Source organism: Salarias fasciatus, chromosome 4, assembly GCF_902148845.1.
Source record: "Salarias fasciatus chromosome 4, fSalaFa1.1, whole genome shotgun sequence".
Classification (NCBI taxonomy): domain Eukaryota; kingdom Metazoa; phylum Chordata; class Actinopteri; order Blenniiformes; family Blenniidae; genus Salarias; species Salarias fasciatus.
The window spans coordinates 22,000,688-22,019,498 of NC_043748.1; the positions used below are offsets into that span (position 1 = coordinate 22,000,688).

General features: G+C 48.6%; 2 protein-coding genes across 2 annotated transcripts; one reads left to right on the forward strand and one right to left on the reverse strand.

Annotated features, from left to right (window-relative positions):
• Positions 1-95: 95 nt before the first annotated feature.
• farsa (phenylalanyl-tRNA synthetase subunit alpha) lies at positions 96-5,968 on the forward strand. Its single transcript, XM_030089578.1, has 13 exons — positions 96-268; positions 2,046-2,183; positions 2,255-2,353; positions 2,546-2,664; positions 2,766-2,858; positions 3,177-3,305; positions 3,390-3,505; positions 3,734-3,818; positions 3,908-4,007; positions 4,204-4,372; positions 5,079-5,156; positions 5,239-5,353; positions 5,617-5,968. The coding sequence occupies exons 1-13, from the start codon at positions 122-124 to the stop codon at positions 5,720-5,722; spliced, it is 1,494 nt and encodes a 497-aa protein (XP_029945438.1). The 5' UTR covers positions 96-121; the 3' UTR covers positions 5,723-5,968.
• Positions 5,969-11,163: 5,195 nt separating this feature from the next.
• Positions 11,164-15,206, reverse strand: LOC115387054 (glutaryl-CoA dehydrogenase, mitochondrial). Its single transcript, XM_030089590.1, has 12 exons — positions 15,144-15,206; positions 13,912-14,023; positions 13,534-13,566; positions 13,306-13,446; positions 13,167-13,229; positions 12,849-13,019; positions 12,636-12,765; positions 12,261-12,477; positions 12,081-12,184; positions 11,873-11,998; positions 11,637-11,797; positions 11,164-11,530 (listed from the first exon to the last, which is right to left on the reverse strand). The coding sequence occupies exons 2-12, from the start codon at positions 14,012-14,014 to the stop codon at positions 11,457-11,459; spliced, it is 1,323 nt and encodes a 440-aa protein (XP_029945450.1). The 5' UTR covers positions 14,015-14,023; positions 15,144-15,206; the 3' UTR covers positions 11,164-11,456.
• Between the last annotated feature and the right edge of the window lie 3,605 nt (positions 15,207-18,811).

Genomic DNA, 18,811 nt, shown 5'->3' on the forward strand with positions numbered 1-18,811 from the left:
GCTTGTTTTTAGGGTCTTTACGGTAACTCGTTCTCCTTTTGGCGCCATTCTATTCCAGTACCTTCGGTCGGTGTCTGATGACGTCACGTCCGGTCTCTTCCGGTCCTCGCGTCGCTGCAGCATGGCGGACACCGGCGTGTTGGAGACGCTCCTGCAGCGGGTAGAGAAGGCGGACGGCGGCGTGGACAGCCTGGACGTGGCGTCCAGCCTCGGGGTGGACCACCAGGTCATCGTCGGGGCGGTGAAGAGTCTGCAGGCCGTCGGGGAGGTGAGTCTCCCCCACTGAGCGCCGCCGGAAGTCCCGCTGTCACCGTCAGAGACAGAGCCTGATGCAACACGGAGCGGCGGAGCTTTAAAGAGCAGAGAGGAGACTCAAAGCTGTTTTTTATTTTTTTACATAGTTAAATTGTTCGCTGAGGTGGTGGAAATGTTATTTATAGTGGTGAAGCTTCTCTAGAATTAAGTTTGACACGATCGAAATATTTTAGCTAGCGAGTTGAGGCTTTTGGCTGTTACCATGGTAACAAAAGTTTTATCATTATAATTAATCAGTGCAAAAGTATTAACCTGCTAGTTAGATCATCTTAAACAGCTGTGTCTCAACACAAGCAACCACATTTAATGTGTTTACATTTATATTTTAACTTGTAGTAGTTCCCAGTACACTTACAGCCCAAATTCGTCAAATAGATCCATAATAACCTTTAAATTTAAGCTGTAGTGGTTTTCCTTGTTGTTGCAGAGCATATGTGGTTAAAAAAAAAAATTTCAGAAAATTGAACAACCACTGTCAAAATTGAGCCCAAACTTCACATAAAGTCAGTTTGGTGCAAAATACAATGAAATGTTCAATGAACTCCTATTGCTGTTTGAGTTTGCGTGTTTCAGGATGCCACCCGCCTGTTATGGTGTCTGGACGCTGGAGCTGGTCCATGAGAGATAAGGATCTGTTATTTGCTCAGTGCAGTCGGTAGATTGTGGCCAAAACCCAAAAGTGTCTGACTTTATGTTACATCCTCTAGTCCGGACCAAGTCCGGACCCATGCTTGTATATAAAGAGCAAATGTGGACCTTCAAGATTTGTATTTGAGGACCCCTGGTTTAGAGGTTAAAAAGGAAGAAAAGTTTTTGAAATCAAAATACAGCGCCAAAACACATTGGGAGTAAATTATATTATTCGTCTAAGCTATAATATGTCAGTAATAAAACGTGTTTATATAAATATATCTGTATTACTTTAGGAAATTCATAAAAGAAAATGGCTTGGAAGGGGAAGTTACAGCCCAGCAAGCTTCAAAAAAGTGGGAGAACCTCAAAAAGAAATATAAGGTAAATAATAATGCCATTATTAAAAAATAAAAGTAATTTCTAATGTAATTTCTATCATTTCTAATATCCATAATTTTTTGTTGTTATAGGAGCGCGGCGGGGCTTAAAGGGCCAAGGGGGATCCCAATTCATAGTGCTGCAAAGAGCCCCAGCCCTGTTCTAAAAGGGGTAGGAGAGTGATAGGGGTAGGGCTAAGGGGTAAGGGGTAGAATTGGGATTGGCCCTAAATGAGTGGAAAACTAAAAGACGTCAACACGCTATAAATATGTTATTGATGGTCATATTGTGATCATTAAACGTGCAGAAGGGAGGCTGTGGTTCAGTGGGGAGAGCAGGCGTCCTATAGTCGGGAGGTTGTGAGTTCGATTCCTGGCTCCCCCTGTCTGCATGTCGAAGTGTCCTTGGGGAAGACACTGAACCCTGAAATACCCCCACTGTTGTACGTTGCTTTGGACAAAAGCGTCTGCTAAATGAAGTTGTAAGAAGGATTTCATATTGTGTATCTAGTGTCCTGCTCGTCTAGTTCTGGTTTTGGTTCTCCCGCTTTTGACTGAAAGCAAAGTGACTTCCTGATGCCGAAGTCTTTGTTCTGTCAGTGTGTTTTCAGTCTCTTCGGCGCCCGAGGCAGGAGCCGGAGCCGCCAGCTGAGACGCCGGAGAGGAACTGGTGTTGTCTCTGAGGCGAGCTGACGGCCATGTTTGTTTCCCGCTGTGCAGATCATCTCGGCGGAGCTGCGCTCCTCCAAACACTGGGAGCTGACGGAGGAGGGCACCGAGATCGCCGAGCAGGGCAGCCATGAGGCCCGGGTGTTCGGCTGCGTCCCGCCGGAGGGGCTGGCGCAGAGCGAGCTCATGGTGAGGACGGGGACGGGGACGGGGACAGCAGTACCCCTGCAGGGCACTAACCTGTCACCGTCTGTGTGCAGAAAATGTCTTTTGGGAAGATCGGCTTCAGTAAAGCCATGTCCAACAAGTGGATCCGAGTGGACAAGACTCAGGAGGGCGGCCCCAGGATATTCAGAGCTGTAAGTCTTTAGTTTTCATTCACAAACTTCATTAATCCTGAAAGAGGAAGCAGGAGCGTCACTGCGCTCCATGAATGAGACATTAAAGAAGGTGTTTTCCCGTCACTTCAGTTTGCTCCCAGCAGTAAACGTGTCACAGCGTCCCGCCGTGTCTGACGGCCGCAGCTGTTCAGAGGACGTCTGTCTCCGCAGGTGGAGACGGCGGGGGACCAGGTGAGACAGAAGCTGCTCCAGGTGCAGAAGGGAGACACAGCTCAGCTGGACGAGAAGGAGAAGAACGAGCTGAAGAAGAGGAAGCTGCTCTCAGAAGTGTGAGTCCTGTGGCTCAGCACGCAGTACCACACGGTGGCCAGCAGGCGGCGGCAGCAGGGCGGCTAAAAGATGTCCTCTGTGCGTGCGTGCTTGTCTCCAGGACGGTGAAGTCTTACTGGATCTCGAAGGGCAGCTCCTTCAGCACCACCGTCACCAAGCAGGACACAGAGCTCACCCCGGAGATGATCGCCTCGTGAGTCCTGCTCCTCTTCCTCCTCCTCCTCCTCCTCCTCCTCCTCCTCCTCCTCCTCCTCAGTCGCGTCCGTTCCACCTGCTGCCGTCGGACAGTGGCGGTCAGCAGAGAGGCGGAGTCAGGACGCAGAGCAACGCCGGCCCAGAAAAGGGGACCAGTCCCAAGATGTGGACTTGGTCCTAAAGGCAGGGCCGCACAGACCCAGAGCAGCTTCAGACCAGCCTTCAGCTTTGAGTCGTCTGGTGGTGTGTGTGGTGTGTGTGTGTGAGTGGCCCCAGCCGGTTTTAAAGCGGACCCCGGTGTGTTGTGGCGTTGCAGCGGCAGCTGGAAGGAGAAGAAGTTCAAGCCGTATAACTTCGAGGCGCTGGGCGTGGCTCCGGACTGCGGACACCTCCACCCGCTCATGAAGGTGCGAACGCAGTTCCGGCAGATCTTCCTGGAGATGGGGTGAGCAGCGCCTTCCGTCAGTCTCTCACATTTCTGTTATCTGAATGTTTTCCTGCTGATTTAAAATAACCGTGTTTGTTTCAGGTTCACTGAGATGCCGACCAACAACTTCATCGAAAGCTCCTTCTGGAACTTCGACTCGCTCTTCCAGCCTCAGCAGCATCCGGCCCGAGACCAGCACGACACCTTCTTCCTGTCCGGTCAGTGGGACGCCCACGTCGCACGTGTGTGTGTGTGTGTGTGTGTGTGTGTGTGTGTGTGTGTGATTTGGTTTGGTGTACTTCTAGTCCTAAAGTTCTGCATCGTTGGTTTGTTTCTTTCCTTCCTTACAGATTTTATTTTCTGTTGAAGTGAATCTCTCCCGATTGTTTCTGTCCGATCGAGCTGCTCATAAAGTTTTATTTGAATGGCCTGTTTTGTCCCCCCAGACCCGGCGCTGGCCCGGGACTTCCCTCAGGACTACCTGGAGAGAGTGAGGAGGATCCACTCGGAGGGCGGCTACGGCTCACAGGGGTGAGACGGCGTCCACTGCAGACGCCAGCGCCGCACGCTGCAGGGTGTCCTCACACCGTGTGCGTGTGCACGTGCGCGTGTGTGTGCAGGTACAAGTACGACTGGAAGATCGAGGAGGCTCAGAAGAACATCCTGCGCACTCACACCACGGCCGTCAGCGCTCGCATGCTGTACAGACTGGCTCAGCAGGTGAGCTGCTCCAGAGGACCCTGAACGCACCGTCAGTCTCCTGGGAGTCTCTGATCGGACCTGGAGCCCTGGACGGGTGCCAGCTGACTCGGAGCCTTTTGGCCGGCCTCTAATTCTCTTGTGTCTGCCGGAGGTGAAATCCCAGCGGAGGAGAGCTCCCGTTCTCTCAACGTGTGACTCTCTCTCCCCACGGCAGGAGAAGTTCACGCCCGTCAAATACTTCTCCATCGACCGGGTGTTCAGGAACGAGACGCTGGACGCCACGCACCTGGCCGAGTTCCACCAGATCGAGGGCGTGGTGGCCGACTACGGGCTGACCCTGGGGGACCTGATGGGCGTCCTGCACCAGTTCTTCACCAAGCTGGGTGAGGCTCGGCGGGGAGCTGTGGGACCGCAACCCGGACGCTCTGAACATCTGGGACTGGAATGAGATCTGATTCAGAGACCCAGCGAAGGCAGGAACATTGTAGACACAGTTTACACTCCTGGTTTCAATAAAGTAAGCTTTGTTTTTAAAGTTAAAAGGATGTAATAGACATGGGTGATAAAAAAGGCTCTAAAATTTAGTAAAACAGTGTCGAATAAAAAGTCAACAAAAAAACTCATTAGGGAAGCTTCTGATGGTTTAGTCTGAATAGAATAGTTAAAAAAGTGGACAAACAGCAGTAAAATACCAAAACAAAACATCAGAATCCAGTTGAACAGATGGTTAAAAAGTATTAAAAATGCTCAAAGTCAGCTGGAAACCGAGCTGAACTCTGTCAAACCAGCAGGTACAATCAGGCCTCGACCAGATCAGCTGAACTGGTAGAAACTCGTCCAAACCGAACTACTTAGTTTATGATTGGTTTCAACCCGGTGGCGTCTCAGGTGAAGTTTGATGGAATGATGTGGAATCAGAGCAGCTGTTGAAAGAACAGTGAACGCAGTTGTTTGCTGGGATGGTTGCTTGGTTGGTTGTTATGTTGGTTAGTTGGCTGTTAGGATGGTTTTCAAGTCAGTCCAGTTTTAAATAACTGCAGCGGGACCTCCTGCGTTCGTCTGAGTGTTTTATTTTGAAACTCCTTGCAGGAATCACCAAGCTGCGCTTCAAGCCGGCCTACAACCCGTACACCGAGCCCAGCATGGAGGTCTTCAGCTACCACGAAGGTGCGTTTCAGCCTCAGAGCCTGTGACGGCGAGGAACGCCGAGCCGCAGCAGACCTGACCTCCTTTGCTCCGCCCCCTTTAGGGCTGAAGAAGTGGGTGGAGGTGGGAAACTCGGGGGTCTTCAGGCCAGAGATGCTGCTGCCGATGGGCCTTCCAGAGGACGTGTCTGTGATCGCCTGGGGCCTGTCCCTGGAGAGGTGAGCGCGCACACACACACACACACACACACACACACACACACACACACACACACACACGCCCTGAGCTGCTGCTCATTCATGCCGGCTGTGTTTAAAGTCATGTTGGCGTCGTGGCGGCGCGGCGGTGTCACGGCTAATCCCCCTGTTCCAGTGATCTGTGAGCGTCTCTCATAATCCCGCCGCTGTAATCCCGCCTCCCCTCTGCCGGTGTTTTTCCCGCCCCGACCTGTCGGTAAACGCAGACGTTCTCCGTCCCGCAGACCCACCATGATCAAATACGGCATCAACAACATCCGGGAGCTGGTGGGACACAAGGTGAACCTGCAGATGGTCTACGACAGCCCCATCTGCCGCCTGGACTCCTGAGGCCCCCGACAGGTGACCCCTACACCCCCCCAACGTGAAAACACCCCGCGGCTGCTCTCCGGTCAAAGGTCGGCGGCGCCGCGCTCACACAGGTTATTTATGAAAGAGCTCAGACTTTCCCCAAAACTCAAAACGTCCGCACAAATTACACTTCTTTTTTCAAACTTTCATCACTTCAGAAATAAACTTGTACAGGAAAGAGAGAACTTTTGGACAACGCCAATAAAAAAACTTGTTTTCCAGCAACCGGTTTGTCTTTTTTCTTTTTTGGAGCAGATTCAATGATTATCAGCAACATTGGTCCTTGAGCTTTATTAGTTTTTAGTGTATTGAAGAAATAAGATGTAAAGCAGCAGCTGAAGCCGAACGCTGAAAGGATTTTTTTTTCGTCCCGTTGATGCAGAAATGTAAAAAATCTGTTGTGGAAAACATTTTGTCTCCGAATTTTTCTGAATATTTTCAATAAAATCTGTTAAATCTGAACATCGATGGTGGAGGGGGATCAGTGGAAAGTAAGTGAGAACTAGAGAAGGTTCAGTTTGTGTCTGTTGCTTCTTCGCGTTCCGTCCTCGTTCGGCTCGCTGTGTTTATTACCAGCAGACCTTTTCACAGGAATCCTGGGCTTTCCAGAGAGGATGATTTAACTCGTCTTCTCTCCCGGTTTAACCTTCATAAAGCGGTTTTCTCTCGTCCAGAGCTCTTAATACCTGCAGCTCCTCAGCTCCGTTTACAGAAAGCAGCCTGTCGCTGAGAAGATCCAGTCACCGAGCTGCTGTGGAGCAAAGGTTCATTTAATGATACCAATAAAAAACAAACTGTTCACTTGGAAAATTTACCGTTTTTAAGGTTTTTTTTCTTTTCTCATTTGAACGGATCTTTGCACAGGAGGCGTTCAGGGACTTATTCTGTTAAGAACCTTTTATTAAGAAAAAAGGGTTTTTTGCTACTTTTCTGAGTAGGTGAGCAGGGTTTTTATTCACATCACCTCAGCTGGTCATGCAGGAGGCGTTCAGGGACTCGAGAACACCGGCTACAACAATGAATAAATGTAAACTAACTCTCCACTTGGAAACAGTCTTGGTGTATTTTTAACGTCTGAATGAGCAGAAAAAGACTGTGCTGTTTACATGTGCATCCTTCAGGGACTGAACGATAAATTAATAAGTTGTTTGAACAGTGACAATGCAGAGATTCCTCATCCTGTTGTCAGGCTGTTTTTTTAAATGTTTTGTTTCCTCGGTTGACTCCAGCAGGTTTCCTTGCTCGGCTGCTCGGTTTAGCAGTAACACTCTGTGACTCCACACACTGAACCTGACAGGAGCTGAGCGGAGGGGAGGCCGGGGTCAGAGAGACAGACGCGAGCCTCCAGAGGAAGCCTCTAAGCTGTTTGTGCAGCAGCTGAGCTGCAGAGCTGGAAACTCGCCGTTTCCCCTCTGCTCTTTAATCTCCTGCCGGTGGAGCCGAAGCGTCTCCGGGTGAGGAGCTCCTGGCCGTCCCCGGGAATCCCTCACCCCGCGGCCGTGGTGTTGCTGCTCCAGGCGGAGCTGTGTGTGTGTGTGTGTGTGTGAGAGACACCTGGCTCTGAAAGGCCGCGGGATTAGACGTCTTGTGTACGTGTGGAATTGCTGGAACTCCGTTAAGTCTTCCTCTTATGGCTAATCCCCCCCGCTGTCTGGAAATACTGTTTTGGTGAAGCGTGAGAGCAGGAGAACGGCTGGAGCAGCTCTGGAGGAGACGGAGGAACCCCATCCTTTCCCTCTGGTCTGGAAACCACAGCAGCGGGAAAAACAAACGCCTTTATTTAGTTCAGTCAGACACAGAATGCCCACTCCTCTCCTACTACAGTTCTTCTGCTCCGGTCTACTGAGGAGATTCTCCTTCTCTACCAAACACCCACAAGTCCTTTCAAACACCCACGACTCCAGAAGAGCAGTGGCGGTGTGATCCTGCGACGCAGAATTTTACTTTGAAAACCAGTGTGGTGTTGAGCGACTTGCGGTTTCTATGTCGGCCTAATCTTAAACGTCTCTTGAAGATCATGGCTTCCCTGCGTTCAGCTGCTGCTGACATTCTAAAGTGTCTCGTCTCTTCTGGACTGGAGGTTTTTCCTCGGCGGTGGATTTTCCGTGTCGCTGCAGGTCCAGAGGGAAACATGGAGGCTGGTTTCCTCCATCGTGAGCAGAGGAATGTGTCTGTTCGTCCTCCGAGGTTCATAGCGTGGCTCGTATCCCGGGTCCGGGTCTGGGTCCGGGTCCGGGTCAGAGGTCCCGGGGCAGGCTGGCCAGGCCCGGGCTGCTGGAGAACGCCGGCGAGCCGTGGCTCGGGCTGTGGGGGTGCGGGAAGAAGGAGGGGAGGTGGGGAATGGCGGCCAGCAGCAGCGGGCTGAGCTGGGGGCTGCTGTCGTCGTGGGACAGCGGGATGACCACGTCGTCCTGGTCCCACACGTGGAAGGCGTTGTGGGCGAAGGGGTGTGCCGCCGGCGGGTGGCTGGCCGCCACGCCGTGCTGGCTGTTCTCCGCGTCCTTCTCCTCGTCTCCCGTCGGACCCAGGAGGCACTCTGGAGGAGCGAGACGGGTCGTTAGCGCTAACGCTAACGTCACACCATCCAACGTCTCAAAGTGTCAAAACAAGGCAGAAACACAGCGGTAGAGGGAAGTGAAGTGAAGTTCCTCCTGAACCCTTCCTGGAGAAACTCATCTGACCGAGTTAAATTCACTTCCTCTTTTGTGAAATTATCACGTTAAGGTTTACTAGCATGTTTGTTTTGTTGGTTGGCGGGACTGGCTATTCGCTGTGGTGGGGCTGGTTGACTAGTTGGGATGGTACAGCTGTTTGGTGTAGTAAGGTTGGTTGGTTAGTCGGTGGATTGGTACGGTAGGGGTGGTTGCTTGGTTGGTATGGTAGAGTTGATTGAGAGGTTGGTTGGTAGGTGTAGTAGAGATGGTTGGTTGGTTGGTTGGTTGGTATGGTCAGGATTGGGTGGTTGAGGTTAGTTGGTATAGTTAGGGTTAGAATTCTTAGAAAGCCTTTATTGTCACTGTATAACATGTATTCAGTGAGGTGGTGAAAGGTTGTATGGTTAAGGTGAGCTGGTTGAGAGGCTGGCTGGTTGGTGTGGTAAGGGTTAATTGGTTGGTTAATTGATGTTGGTTGGTTTGTATGGTTAAGGTTAGCTGGTTGGTAGACGTTACTGGATCAATGGATGGATGAATTGTTTGTGTTTAACACATTATTAATATCCATATATATATTTTGTCTACAGAAGAAATCAAAGCAGTAGAATCTGTTCAGAGATTCTTATTGGTTTGTTTTTAGAAACTGAACACCTGGACTGTGAATTTGACCTCTATTGATCACCTAAAGTATTAGTAGTTTAACTGTGCTGCATCTGAAACAAATTTCATAAAATCTACATTTATACTGTTTGAAATGTTTTAACAAAACAACCAGATGTTTCCAACAGCTGCATGTGAAGAACAGGATGAGCCCCGACCAGCTGCTGCTCCTTACAGTCAGGTCTGATAGAAGCAGGAGGAATTTAAACATTCAGGACTGTGGACCTCCAGAAGGTCTGGACCTCCAGGACCAAACTGGTCTAAAGCAGCCTGAGAGGTCATACACAGAGCATTTCAATATTAAATGAAATGTGGTAAATATAGGTTTACTTTATTCAACTTTTATTTACCAACCATTAAAAAAATGTAACAGTCCTTTCTAGGTTTTTATTCGTGTACAGATCGTGTGTCAGAGCTGTACAGTACCCGTGATGTCGATGGCCAGGTCCTTGATGAGGTGTCCCACGATGGCGTAGGCCACTCCGACCACCACGAGCGCGGCCATGAGCAGGTAGATGACGGCCTTGGGCAGCGGGATCAGGTCGCGCGCCACCGGCTTGTACTGCTTGTACAGCGGGTCGTCTATGGGGGAGGAGTACGGGGAGGCCTGGGCCTCACCCGTGGAGTTCAGCCAGGGGAAGTTCAAGGAATTCATGGCCGCGCTTCTTCTAGAACATGATCCGAGCAGGTCAGAGTTTCTCCTTTAACTGACGAAATTACGCGTAAAAATCCAAGTTTGTGCGTAAATTCTGAAATCCTGCACAGAAAACAAAGCAAATAGTTAAAAAAGGTGAAAAACAAGTTGAAATAGCAGTATTACAGGTCACTTCTTTACCATGAGCGGCGGTAGTGTGGGAGCTCTGCCCGCTGCGTCCTGCTCCGTCCCCGGCGCCGTGCGTAATGCGCTGCGCTCCGCCGGGACTCCCCCACAGCAGCTTTACTCCTCTCTCCTCTTTAATCCCTGCACATTACCGAGAAATCTCCTGGTGAGAAAAGTCAATCAGGGCCTTTCCGATGCGCAGAGCCTTTTTCCACCTTGGTTCTCAGATCCTCAGACCGCCATCCAGAGGAGGTGGAGCTGGCGCCAACACCGGTGTCTGTGAAACGATCCCTCTCTGCCTCCCTGTATGGAGGCTCGTGTGTGTGTGTGTGTGTGTGTGTGTGTGTGTGTGTGTGTGTGTGTGTGTGTGTGTGTGTGTGTGTGAGTGTGTGTGTGTGTGTGTGTGATATTATTAGTGTGTCTGTACCCTGATTGGTGCGTGCACAGATTTGCATGTGAGCAACAAAACACGCACAAAATGAAGACAATTAAGCTGACTCTGCACTTTTCTCCTACCTTTTTTTAACCTTATATGAGTTTAACAAGTGGATCACTCATCTTCTTTTCTTTAGTTGTTGAATCCTTTAAACTGTTTAGGTTTCTCAATATTGAGGGTTTTTTAGCTAATTTATTTCCAGTTTTCACATTTTCACTCTGAACAGGCTGCTTTCCTGATTTCAGTCATTTCAACTGTAGTTTACCTTTTTTTAAACTGTTTTCATCAGTTTCTGACATTTTAGCCATTTTATTCTTTCATCTGTTTGAGGTTTTGACTGTTTTAACTTTGTCATTTTTAACGATTTTAGTTTCAGCCACTTATAAGCTGATTTGGCCCTTTAACCGAGTTCACTCTTTACTCTGTTTTTGTATTTGTTTTCTGTTTTAGCCCCACAGCTGCTGTGTCACTAAAAGTCCGTCTCTTCTTTAAATCTCCTTCATTCCAGGTATTGATCAGTGAGGTCCTTACCTTTATTTTTCTGTAGACTGAAAACATTTGAGTTTGAACTAGTTTCAGACAGACGTTATCTTCCTAACTTGAGTCAGACTCAGATGAAAATACCTGGAAGTAAAAAGCTGAGATGTTGATGTATTATTTGGAGAACAGGAAGTATTGAACCATTATCAGCGTAACTGGTCGTCAACAAGCCTCAAATGCACAAAAAAAAAAAAACACAGAACATGCAAACTCATTTTAAGACATTTTCAGTTCCAGGCTGCAGAAAACTGAACTAATTTCTCAGCATTTTTTAAAGTGTGGGTGATCAGATCAAACACAGAGATTTGCTTTTGGATTTCATTTATTTGAAGCTGGGATCAACATCTGAAAATCACACAGAACCACATCTTGATATAAAGTGCTAGACGTGAAACACAACGTTACCGGTGAGGAGATCCTCACACTTCAAACAAATCATAAACATTCAGAGCAGAAGTGCAACTTTTCGATTGTTAACGGTGTTAAATTCAGTTTACAGTGAAGCCGACGCAGCGCTGTAGAAGAATGTTCCTCTTCAGGAGCTTTAATTACACCGGACAGCGGAGAGAAGGCAGGATTCTGTCAGCGGAGGGGGCGGAGCCTCTATCTGTCCACGGTGAAGGACTGCAGGCCGGTGATGGCCCGACCCAGGATCAGGGCGTGGATGTCGTGAGTCCCTGCAGGAGGAGATCAGAGGTTACCATGGAAACCAGCAGCATGCCTTCACCTCTGGCTCTGCGCTCCTGGCTCCACCCACCGCCCCTCTGGCCCCGCCCCCCTCACCCTCGTAGGTGTTGACGGACTCCAGGTTGAGGACGTGGCGGATGACGTGGTACTCGTCGGAGACGCCGTTTCCTCCCAGCATGTCTCGGGCCTGCCGGGCGATGTCCAGCGCTTTGCCGCAGTTGTTCCTCTTCAGCATGGAGATCATCTCCGGCGCCGCCCTGAGGGCCAAACGCCACATTGAGGGTTATTTGGTCGGGAGAACGGTCTCCGGAACCCGGCGCCGCGGCGCTCACTTCTTCTGGTCGAGGAGCCGGCCCAGCCGCAGACACGCCTGCAGCCCCACGCTGATCTCCGTCATCATGTCGGCCATTTTCTTCTGCATCAGCTGGTTCCTCGCCAGCGGCACGCCGAACTGGATCCTGAGAACGACAGGAAGACAAATCCGTCAGTAAGCTGAGCTGAAGACCCCGGTCCGGTCTGAGGGGTCCTGGTTCTCCTCACCTGTCCAGGGTGTACTGCCGGGCGGCGTGGAAGCAGAACTCTGCCGCTCCCAGCGCGCCCCAGGCAATGCCGTAGCGGGCGTTATTCAGGCAGCCGAACGGACCCTGAAGGCAGCGCGGAGCGTGAGCGGTTTGGTCTGATACCTGACCCGGAGGGTTCCGCGGCGGACTCTGGACTCACCCCCAGACCGGAGGCCTTGGGGAGCAGGTTCTCCTCGGGAACCTCCACCTCGTCCATCAGGAGCATGCCGGTGGTCGACGCCCGCAGCGAGAACTTCCCTTCGATCTTGGGCGTGGAGAGACCCTTCATGCCGCGCTCCAGGATGAAGCCGCGCACCTTCCCGTCCTCGCACTTGGCCCAGACCACGGCGATGTCCGCCACGGGGGCGTTGGTGATCCTGGGGGGGCGGGGACAGAGGGCGGCACCTCAGATCTGTGTCTACTGGACTCAATCTTCTGCAGTGTGCAAAGTGAAGCCGCTTGATGTGAGGATGAAGCTGTGTTTTGGCTGTGAAGAGCTCCCCCGTGTGGCCATGCAGTGGAACCGCCGCCTCACCAGCTCTTGGCGCCACTCAGACTGTAGGTGCGGCTGGATGGGTTGAACTTGGCTCTGGTCTCCATGCCGCCGGGGTCGCTGCCGTGGTTGGGCTCCGTCAGACCGAAGCAGCCCAGGATCTCGCCCCGAGCTGACACACACACACACACACGCACACGTTAAAGAATAGCTGCAGCCCACCCTGAGTGCGGACGCCCGTCACGGCCTCCTCACCCAGCCGCGGCAGGTACTTGTCCTTCTGCTGCTCGCTGCCGTAGGCGTAGATGGGGTGCATGACCAGCGCCGACTGGACGCTCATCACCGAGCGGTAGCCGCTGTCCACCCGCTCCACCTCCCGGGCGATCAGCCCGTACGCCACGTAGCTCGTCCCGGCACAGCCGTACCCTGAGCGGAGCTTACATCACCATTACTGGAACGGGTCAACACACACACACACACACACACACATACATACATACATACATACACACACACACACACACACACACACACACACACACACACACACACACACGAGAGCGAGGCTCGGACCTTGAATGGTGGGGCCCAGCACACCCATCTCTCCCATCTCCGACACGATCTCCCTGTGGAAGACTGGAGACGGAGACAGCGTGAGCGCCGTGGGGCAGTGGGTCGACCCGCCGCTCGGTTCGAATCCCGACTCCCTCACCTTCGTTCCTGTTTGCCAGCAGGACCCGCGGCATCAGCTTCTCCTGGCAGTACGTCCTGAAGGAGTCCCGGATCAGCACCTCGTCCGGGGTCAGCTGACCCTCCAGGTCCAGGGCGTCCTGCCAGCTGAACGGGACCTTAGCTGGGAGAAGATTTCTCCAGTTCAGCCGTTTGGGGATTGTTTTGTTGACACCTGCTCATCAGAGATTTGGGTTTTAAGAGGACTCACGCGTTCTGGATTTCTGCTCCTTCTTCTCTGCATCTATAAAAAACAAAACAATAACAGTGTTTTCCTCCGGAGTCATGACTCTCAGTACATAACTGTGGAAACGTGTGATTCATTTAAAAGTAGATTGCATGCTGCAAACTGTGTTTCAGTGTGAGTGAACTCACTCACTAATTATTGCTGAATCACAATAAAGTGAGTTTTCGTAATTAGTTACTTCCTCTTCAGAGAAACGCTCCGACAGACTGTCACTAAACTGATCTTATCGTTTGCATGTTTTAGCAAAATGGACAAAATTCACGGAACAGTTTTAGTGGAATTCAGAACGTGATGAATGTCATGACGTCTATGTGGCCGAGCGTCAGGGTACGGAGTACGAACCCCGTCTGGCCGGCGCGGCGCTGCCCTGCGCTCTGGAAGCCGTGACGGCGGCTCGTCTGTGAGGGGAAACCAGGAGTCTGCACACGGCGCTGCGCAAAGCCATGACGGGAATCTGGAGGGGAGAGATGACAACCCAGATCTGTCAGAGCAGAGTCACTGTGGAGGAAACACAGACTCCACCAGTTTATCGGATTTTTCCAGTATTCAGAAAGTGTTGAATCCACAACAGGCTGTTAGATAATTAGACAGATTTAGATTCGAAATATGATCATCAGATCCAGACACAAGCACTGAAATGTCAGAAGACAGTCCAGGAGAAACCCTGGAAGGCCAGACAGCTGCATCAAAGCAGGTTTTGGAAAATTAAAAATGCGACAAGAAAATGTGCGCAAGCAGCAGGGAGGAGTTCCATCCTGGAGACGATGGAGGAGGTTCACAGGCTAGACAGGTTAAATATCACCACATCAGGGATTTGGGGTGTTAATTTTTAAATGTTCTGTATCATAAAAAGGCTTGGATGGAGTTTAACAAAACAATCTCAAAAGTTATTTTTTTCATTTTCATGATCTACTAGCTAAAGCAGGCACTGCGTGGGGTCAAACAATGCCTGCTTTTGCTTGTAGATCATGAAAATTAAAAAAAAAATCTTGTGAGATTGATATCAGTTCAGCTCTGCTTACATGTAAGAAATCTTTACTTGATTAATTTGTTCTTAAATTGTGGGATGATTGCAGAGAATTAACCACATTGCATCCCTTAAACTCCCCTAAGTCCGGACTGCTGTCTGATCTGATTATATAGAGCTTATATCGTCTTCATCTGTTATTACAGCCGTATGGTATTGCACTAAAATGTAGTTATTTACGTTTGTTTTAATTAATCTTGAAACAAATGTGTGTTTTATTTAAATGAGCAGTAGTTTCAATTTCCCATTTTTTTATTTCCTCTTAAAATGATTATTATATCCTTCATTTAACCAGGTTATCCAATATGAATGACAGTAAATTATTAACCATATCTGAGCCATTTATGCAGTGCGAAGTTCACTGCGTGGCCTCAGATAACATTACTGTAGCTACATGCTAACGACGTTTGCTCACCAGTAATGAACTCCTAGCATGCCTGAACTGGCAACACGATCCGTTTGTTGAGTATAACACTGCAGTAAATTAGCACTTTGTGTGACGGATGCGATTAAAACACATGCTGGAAGCTGTTTGAAGAGCAAATACCTGTTCTCGGAGCGATAAATTCCCCTGCTTGTCCTTAATTCACTGCTGGACTGAAGCGTCAAAACACTGGGTGACGTCATCACGCACGACAGTAACTCCACCCGGATGCGCCATGTTGGGTGAGGCATCGCTGCTGAAATAATCATAAATAACTACAAAGAAAAGACTCATGAATGAATAATTCATATGTGAATGCAGCATTGTGTATCCGAATGCTTTACAAATGAAATGAAATACCAAAACTTAAAAAAGCTGTTACGTCCTCTTCCTTGTCCTCACAGTCATCACTAAAGATGGCTGCCTTTCAGGGACAAGCGAGTCTCCCTGCAGAGTTCTGATTGGCTGGTTAGCTGGGGAGTGAAAGTTGGCTTCATTTATTAGTTTTCCCAGATGAAAATAGATCCCTGAATAATATCAATACACTGGGTCAGTGCAGCAGGAGGAAACAGATTCTTTAATAATGTCAACACACTAAAACCACACAGCAGGAAACAGATCCTTTAATAATGTCAACACTAAAACCACACAGCAGGAAAAAGGTCCTTTAATAATGTCAACACACTGAAGTCACACTGCAGACACAACAAGGACTTCCAAAATCCTCATACCTTCATATATCCTGTTTACTAGATATCTCTGCTGGTTTTGTAGTTGTTATCATTTGTCTTAGAAAATAATAAAAAAAAGAGTAGCCTACCCAATTTTGGCTGAGGTGATAAAGAATATTTATTTAGTTGTCTACGATTCAACAGTAACATTTAAACAAAGTCAAGAATATGTATGATATATGAAAAGCAACGGATGTGTACATTTGTTAAGGTTTCATCTAGTTTTGCCTTTTGTAGCTATACAATTATTAACAAAAAATAACTATGAAACAAAAAATGTAAGTCACACAAAAGGTGATATGTTTGTTCAAATTCACACAACTAATGAAACTTAGAAGCTCACAGAACAGATTGATAAATTGATGGAACAAAGTGAACACTCAGTAATTACGTATATCCATCCATCCATCCATTTTCTACCGCTTATCCGGCGCCGGGTCGCGGGGGCAGCATTCTCAGCAGGGATGCCCAGACTTCCCTGTTCCCAGACTCTTCCTCCAGCTCCTCTGGGAGGATCCCAAGGCGTTCCCAGGCCAGCCGAGAGACATAGTCTCTCCAGTGTGTCCTGGGTCTCCCCCGGGGTCTCCTCCCAGTGGGACATGCCCGGAACACCTCCCTAGGGAGGTGAAATAAGGTCGTTACATCGCCCGGTATGGCGCAGCCGGGGCCCCACCCTGGAGCCAGGCCTGGGGTTGGGGCTCGTAAGCGAGCGCCTGGTGGCCGGGCCTGTGCCCATGGGGCCCGGCCGGGCTCAGCCCGAAGGGACGGCGCGGGCCTGACCTCCGGTGGGCTCACCACCCACCGAGGGAACCGTAGGGGCCGGGTGCAATGTGGATTGGGTGGCAGCCGACAGCAGGGTGCCCGGCGACCCGATCCTCAGACACAGAGACTAATTACGTATAAACGTATGCAATACTTTTTTTCTTAATTAAAAATGGGTCTTGTTCTGAAAATGCGTTGTTTCACTGTTATACCGTGATCTGGGTGCCACTGTTAAGTCAGTCTGTTTTGTTTTTGTTTTTTTTTAATAAAATGCATAAACTTTCTGAACGCATGAATGACATTCCTGTTTTGTAGCCAAGACCTTCAACCTCTGACTCCTAGCAGTGTTGTTACGTAAACAGACATGCAAAACGCCACAAAGGTTTTTCGTTTTCACTTGAAAACCTTGTTGTTTGAAGGGGCCTGAAATGTATACCCACAAATGTCACTAATCACAGTTTTTCTCTCTACAGTTTTTTTTCACTGACTCATTACACCATCTGGTGGTGAAAAATTGAACTGCAAGGCCAGTTGCTGACTTTGTAATTTTACCAACTGAAGATGACAAAACTGTGTTTGACATGATATAAAGATGCTTTGATTCATTGTTTTTATTTATTGATATTAATTCAGCAAACATACAAAATTTTGTACATTTAGGAACAACTCATTTTACATCTGTTGACCAGCTGACCTCAGTGTGAAAAGGAACAGCACTTCTGCTAAATTCAACGTGAAAAGCACTTGGGAGATAGCCTCGTGAACCAGCCCCGCCCACTCCTCATTCATGTTTGGATTTTGGAGTTGGGCTCCAAAGTTGAGCCCAATTCCAAAATCCAAATGTGGGTGAGGAGTGGGTGGGGCTGGCTTACGAGGCTACTTGGGAGAGCCATCAAAATAGCTTTCAATCATTTTTCATGGAAACAAGTGCGAGATGTTCAGCTTCACTCTTATTTTGACTCTTTACCGCAGCACAATTTTGAATTTTAGACCACTATTAAGCTGTAACTCAGTAGTATTTTGATTTATGTGGCAGTAACAGTCACACAGACACAACTCAACATATGGCTGCCTCATATAATATGATACTCAAGCAGCAGCTCAGGCTATGATGAGCTGAAATTAGCTCCATATGTGCCACCGCCATGTCGCTTTCCTGATCAAGGAGCAGATTACCAGGCTTTAAATGTGAAAGGGGATAACCTGAATCATATCTCTGACTGGGCTGTGTTTGTAAAGGAAGAGCTTCTCCCAGCCTCAAGGTTATAGTAAACCATTGTCACTGCCTGAGATTTCTGCTCGTTATCTGGATTTATTATTTAGTTTATAAAGGTAAAATAAAACTGCAACATTACAGGCCTTGTCTGCATCGAAGTGCTTTTTCTTTACTGAACTGAGTTATTCATGGGTAATGGTACCTAAAAATAAGCCTGCAGGCCTTTCAGGGACTCTGTTTTCTACTATTGTGTGTTAAAAAGATCTTCATATCTTGTCCACAGCTGCAGCCAGCGGTGGCGACTCTGCGTCAGACCAGGTACCGCCGGACCTCCAAGCTGAATTATGAATGATTAGATTGCTTTTATAATTAATGTTGTCTTGAATTTCATCAGGCCATTAAAAGTTATGCTCAGTCACTGATTCTGCTGCACCTTCAGGCCAGTGAGGGTATTTTATCCTTTGTGAATGAGTAATGCTGGACAAACAAGTCATTTCAACCCCTCCATGTTTTATTGAACATTGTCTGTACTTGTGAACCGTCTCACCTTATATTGTAAGAAAATGAAGCCACACAGTGAGAATATCAGTTGGAGGTCAGTTTGGGAGCCTTGTGCAGGCTTTGCCTGTGAGTGTGTGGGTGGGTGTCTCCTGATTTCCAAAAACATGCACTTGAGGTTAATTACTGATTCTGAATATCCTGTAGGCGTGACTGTGGTTGTCTGTCTTTCTGTGTTTGTCCTGTGATGGAGGGGTGACCTGCTGATGGTAAATTCTTATACTTTGTGGCTCAGTGTTTTAAATCTTTCAAGTGTTTTCATCCCATTTGTCTCCAGATGAATGTGGCGGCGACAGAGTAGACACATCCAGCCTGAATGTATTCACTCATTCACAAAGCAATCCACTGAGCTTTACAAAGAAATGAAGGAAACATTAAATCCAGGCCATATAGATCTTAATCTTAAACAATTAAGATTATGAAATATATTAATATATTTACAAAAGGCGATTAAGACAGGCGTGAAATAAAGAACAAAGTAAAAAAAATTCTCGGACAAAGGGAATGATTTGAACGATTGTTGA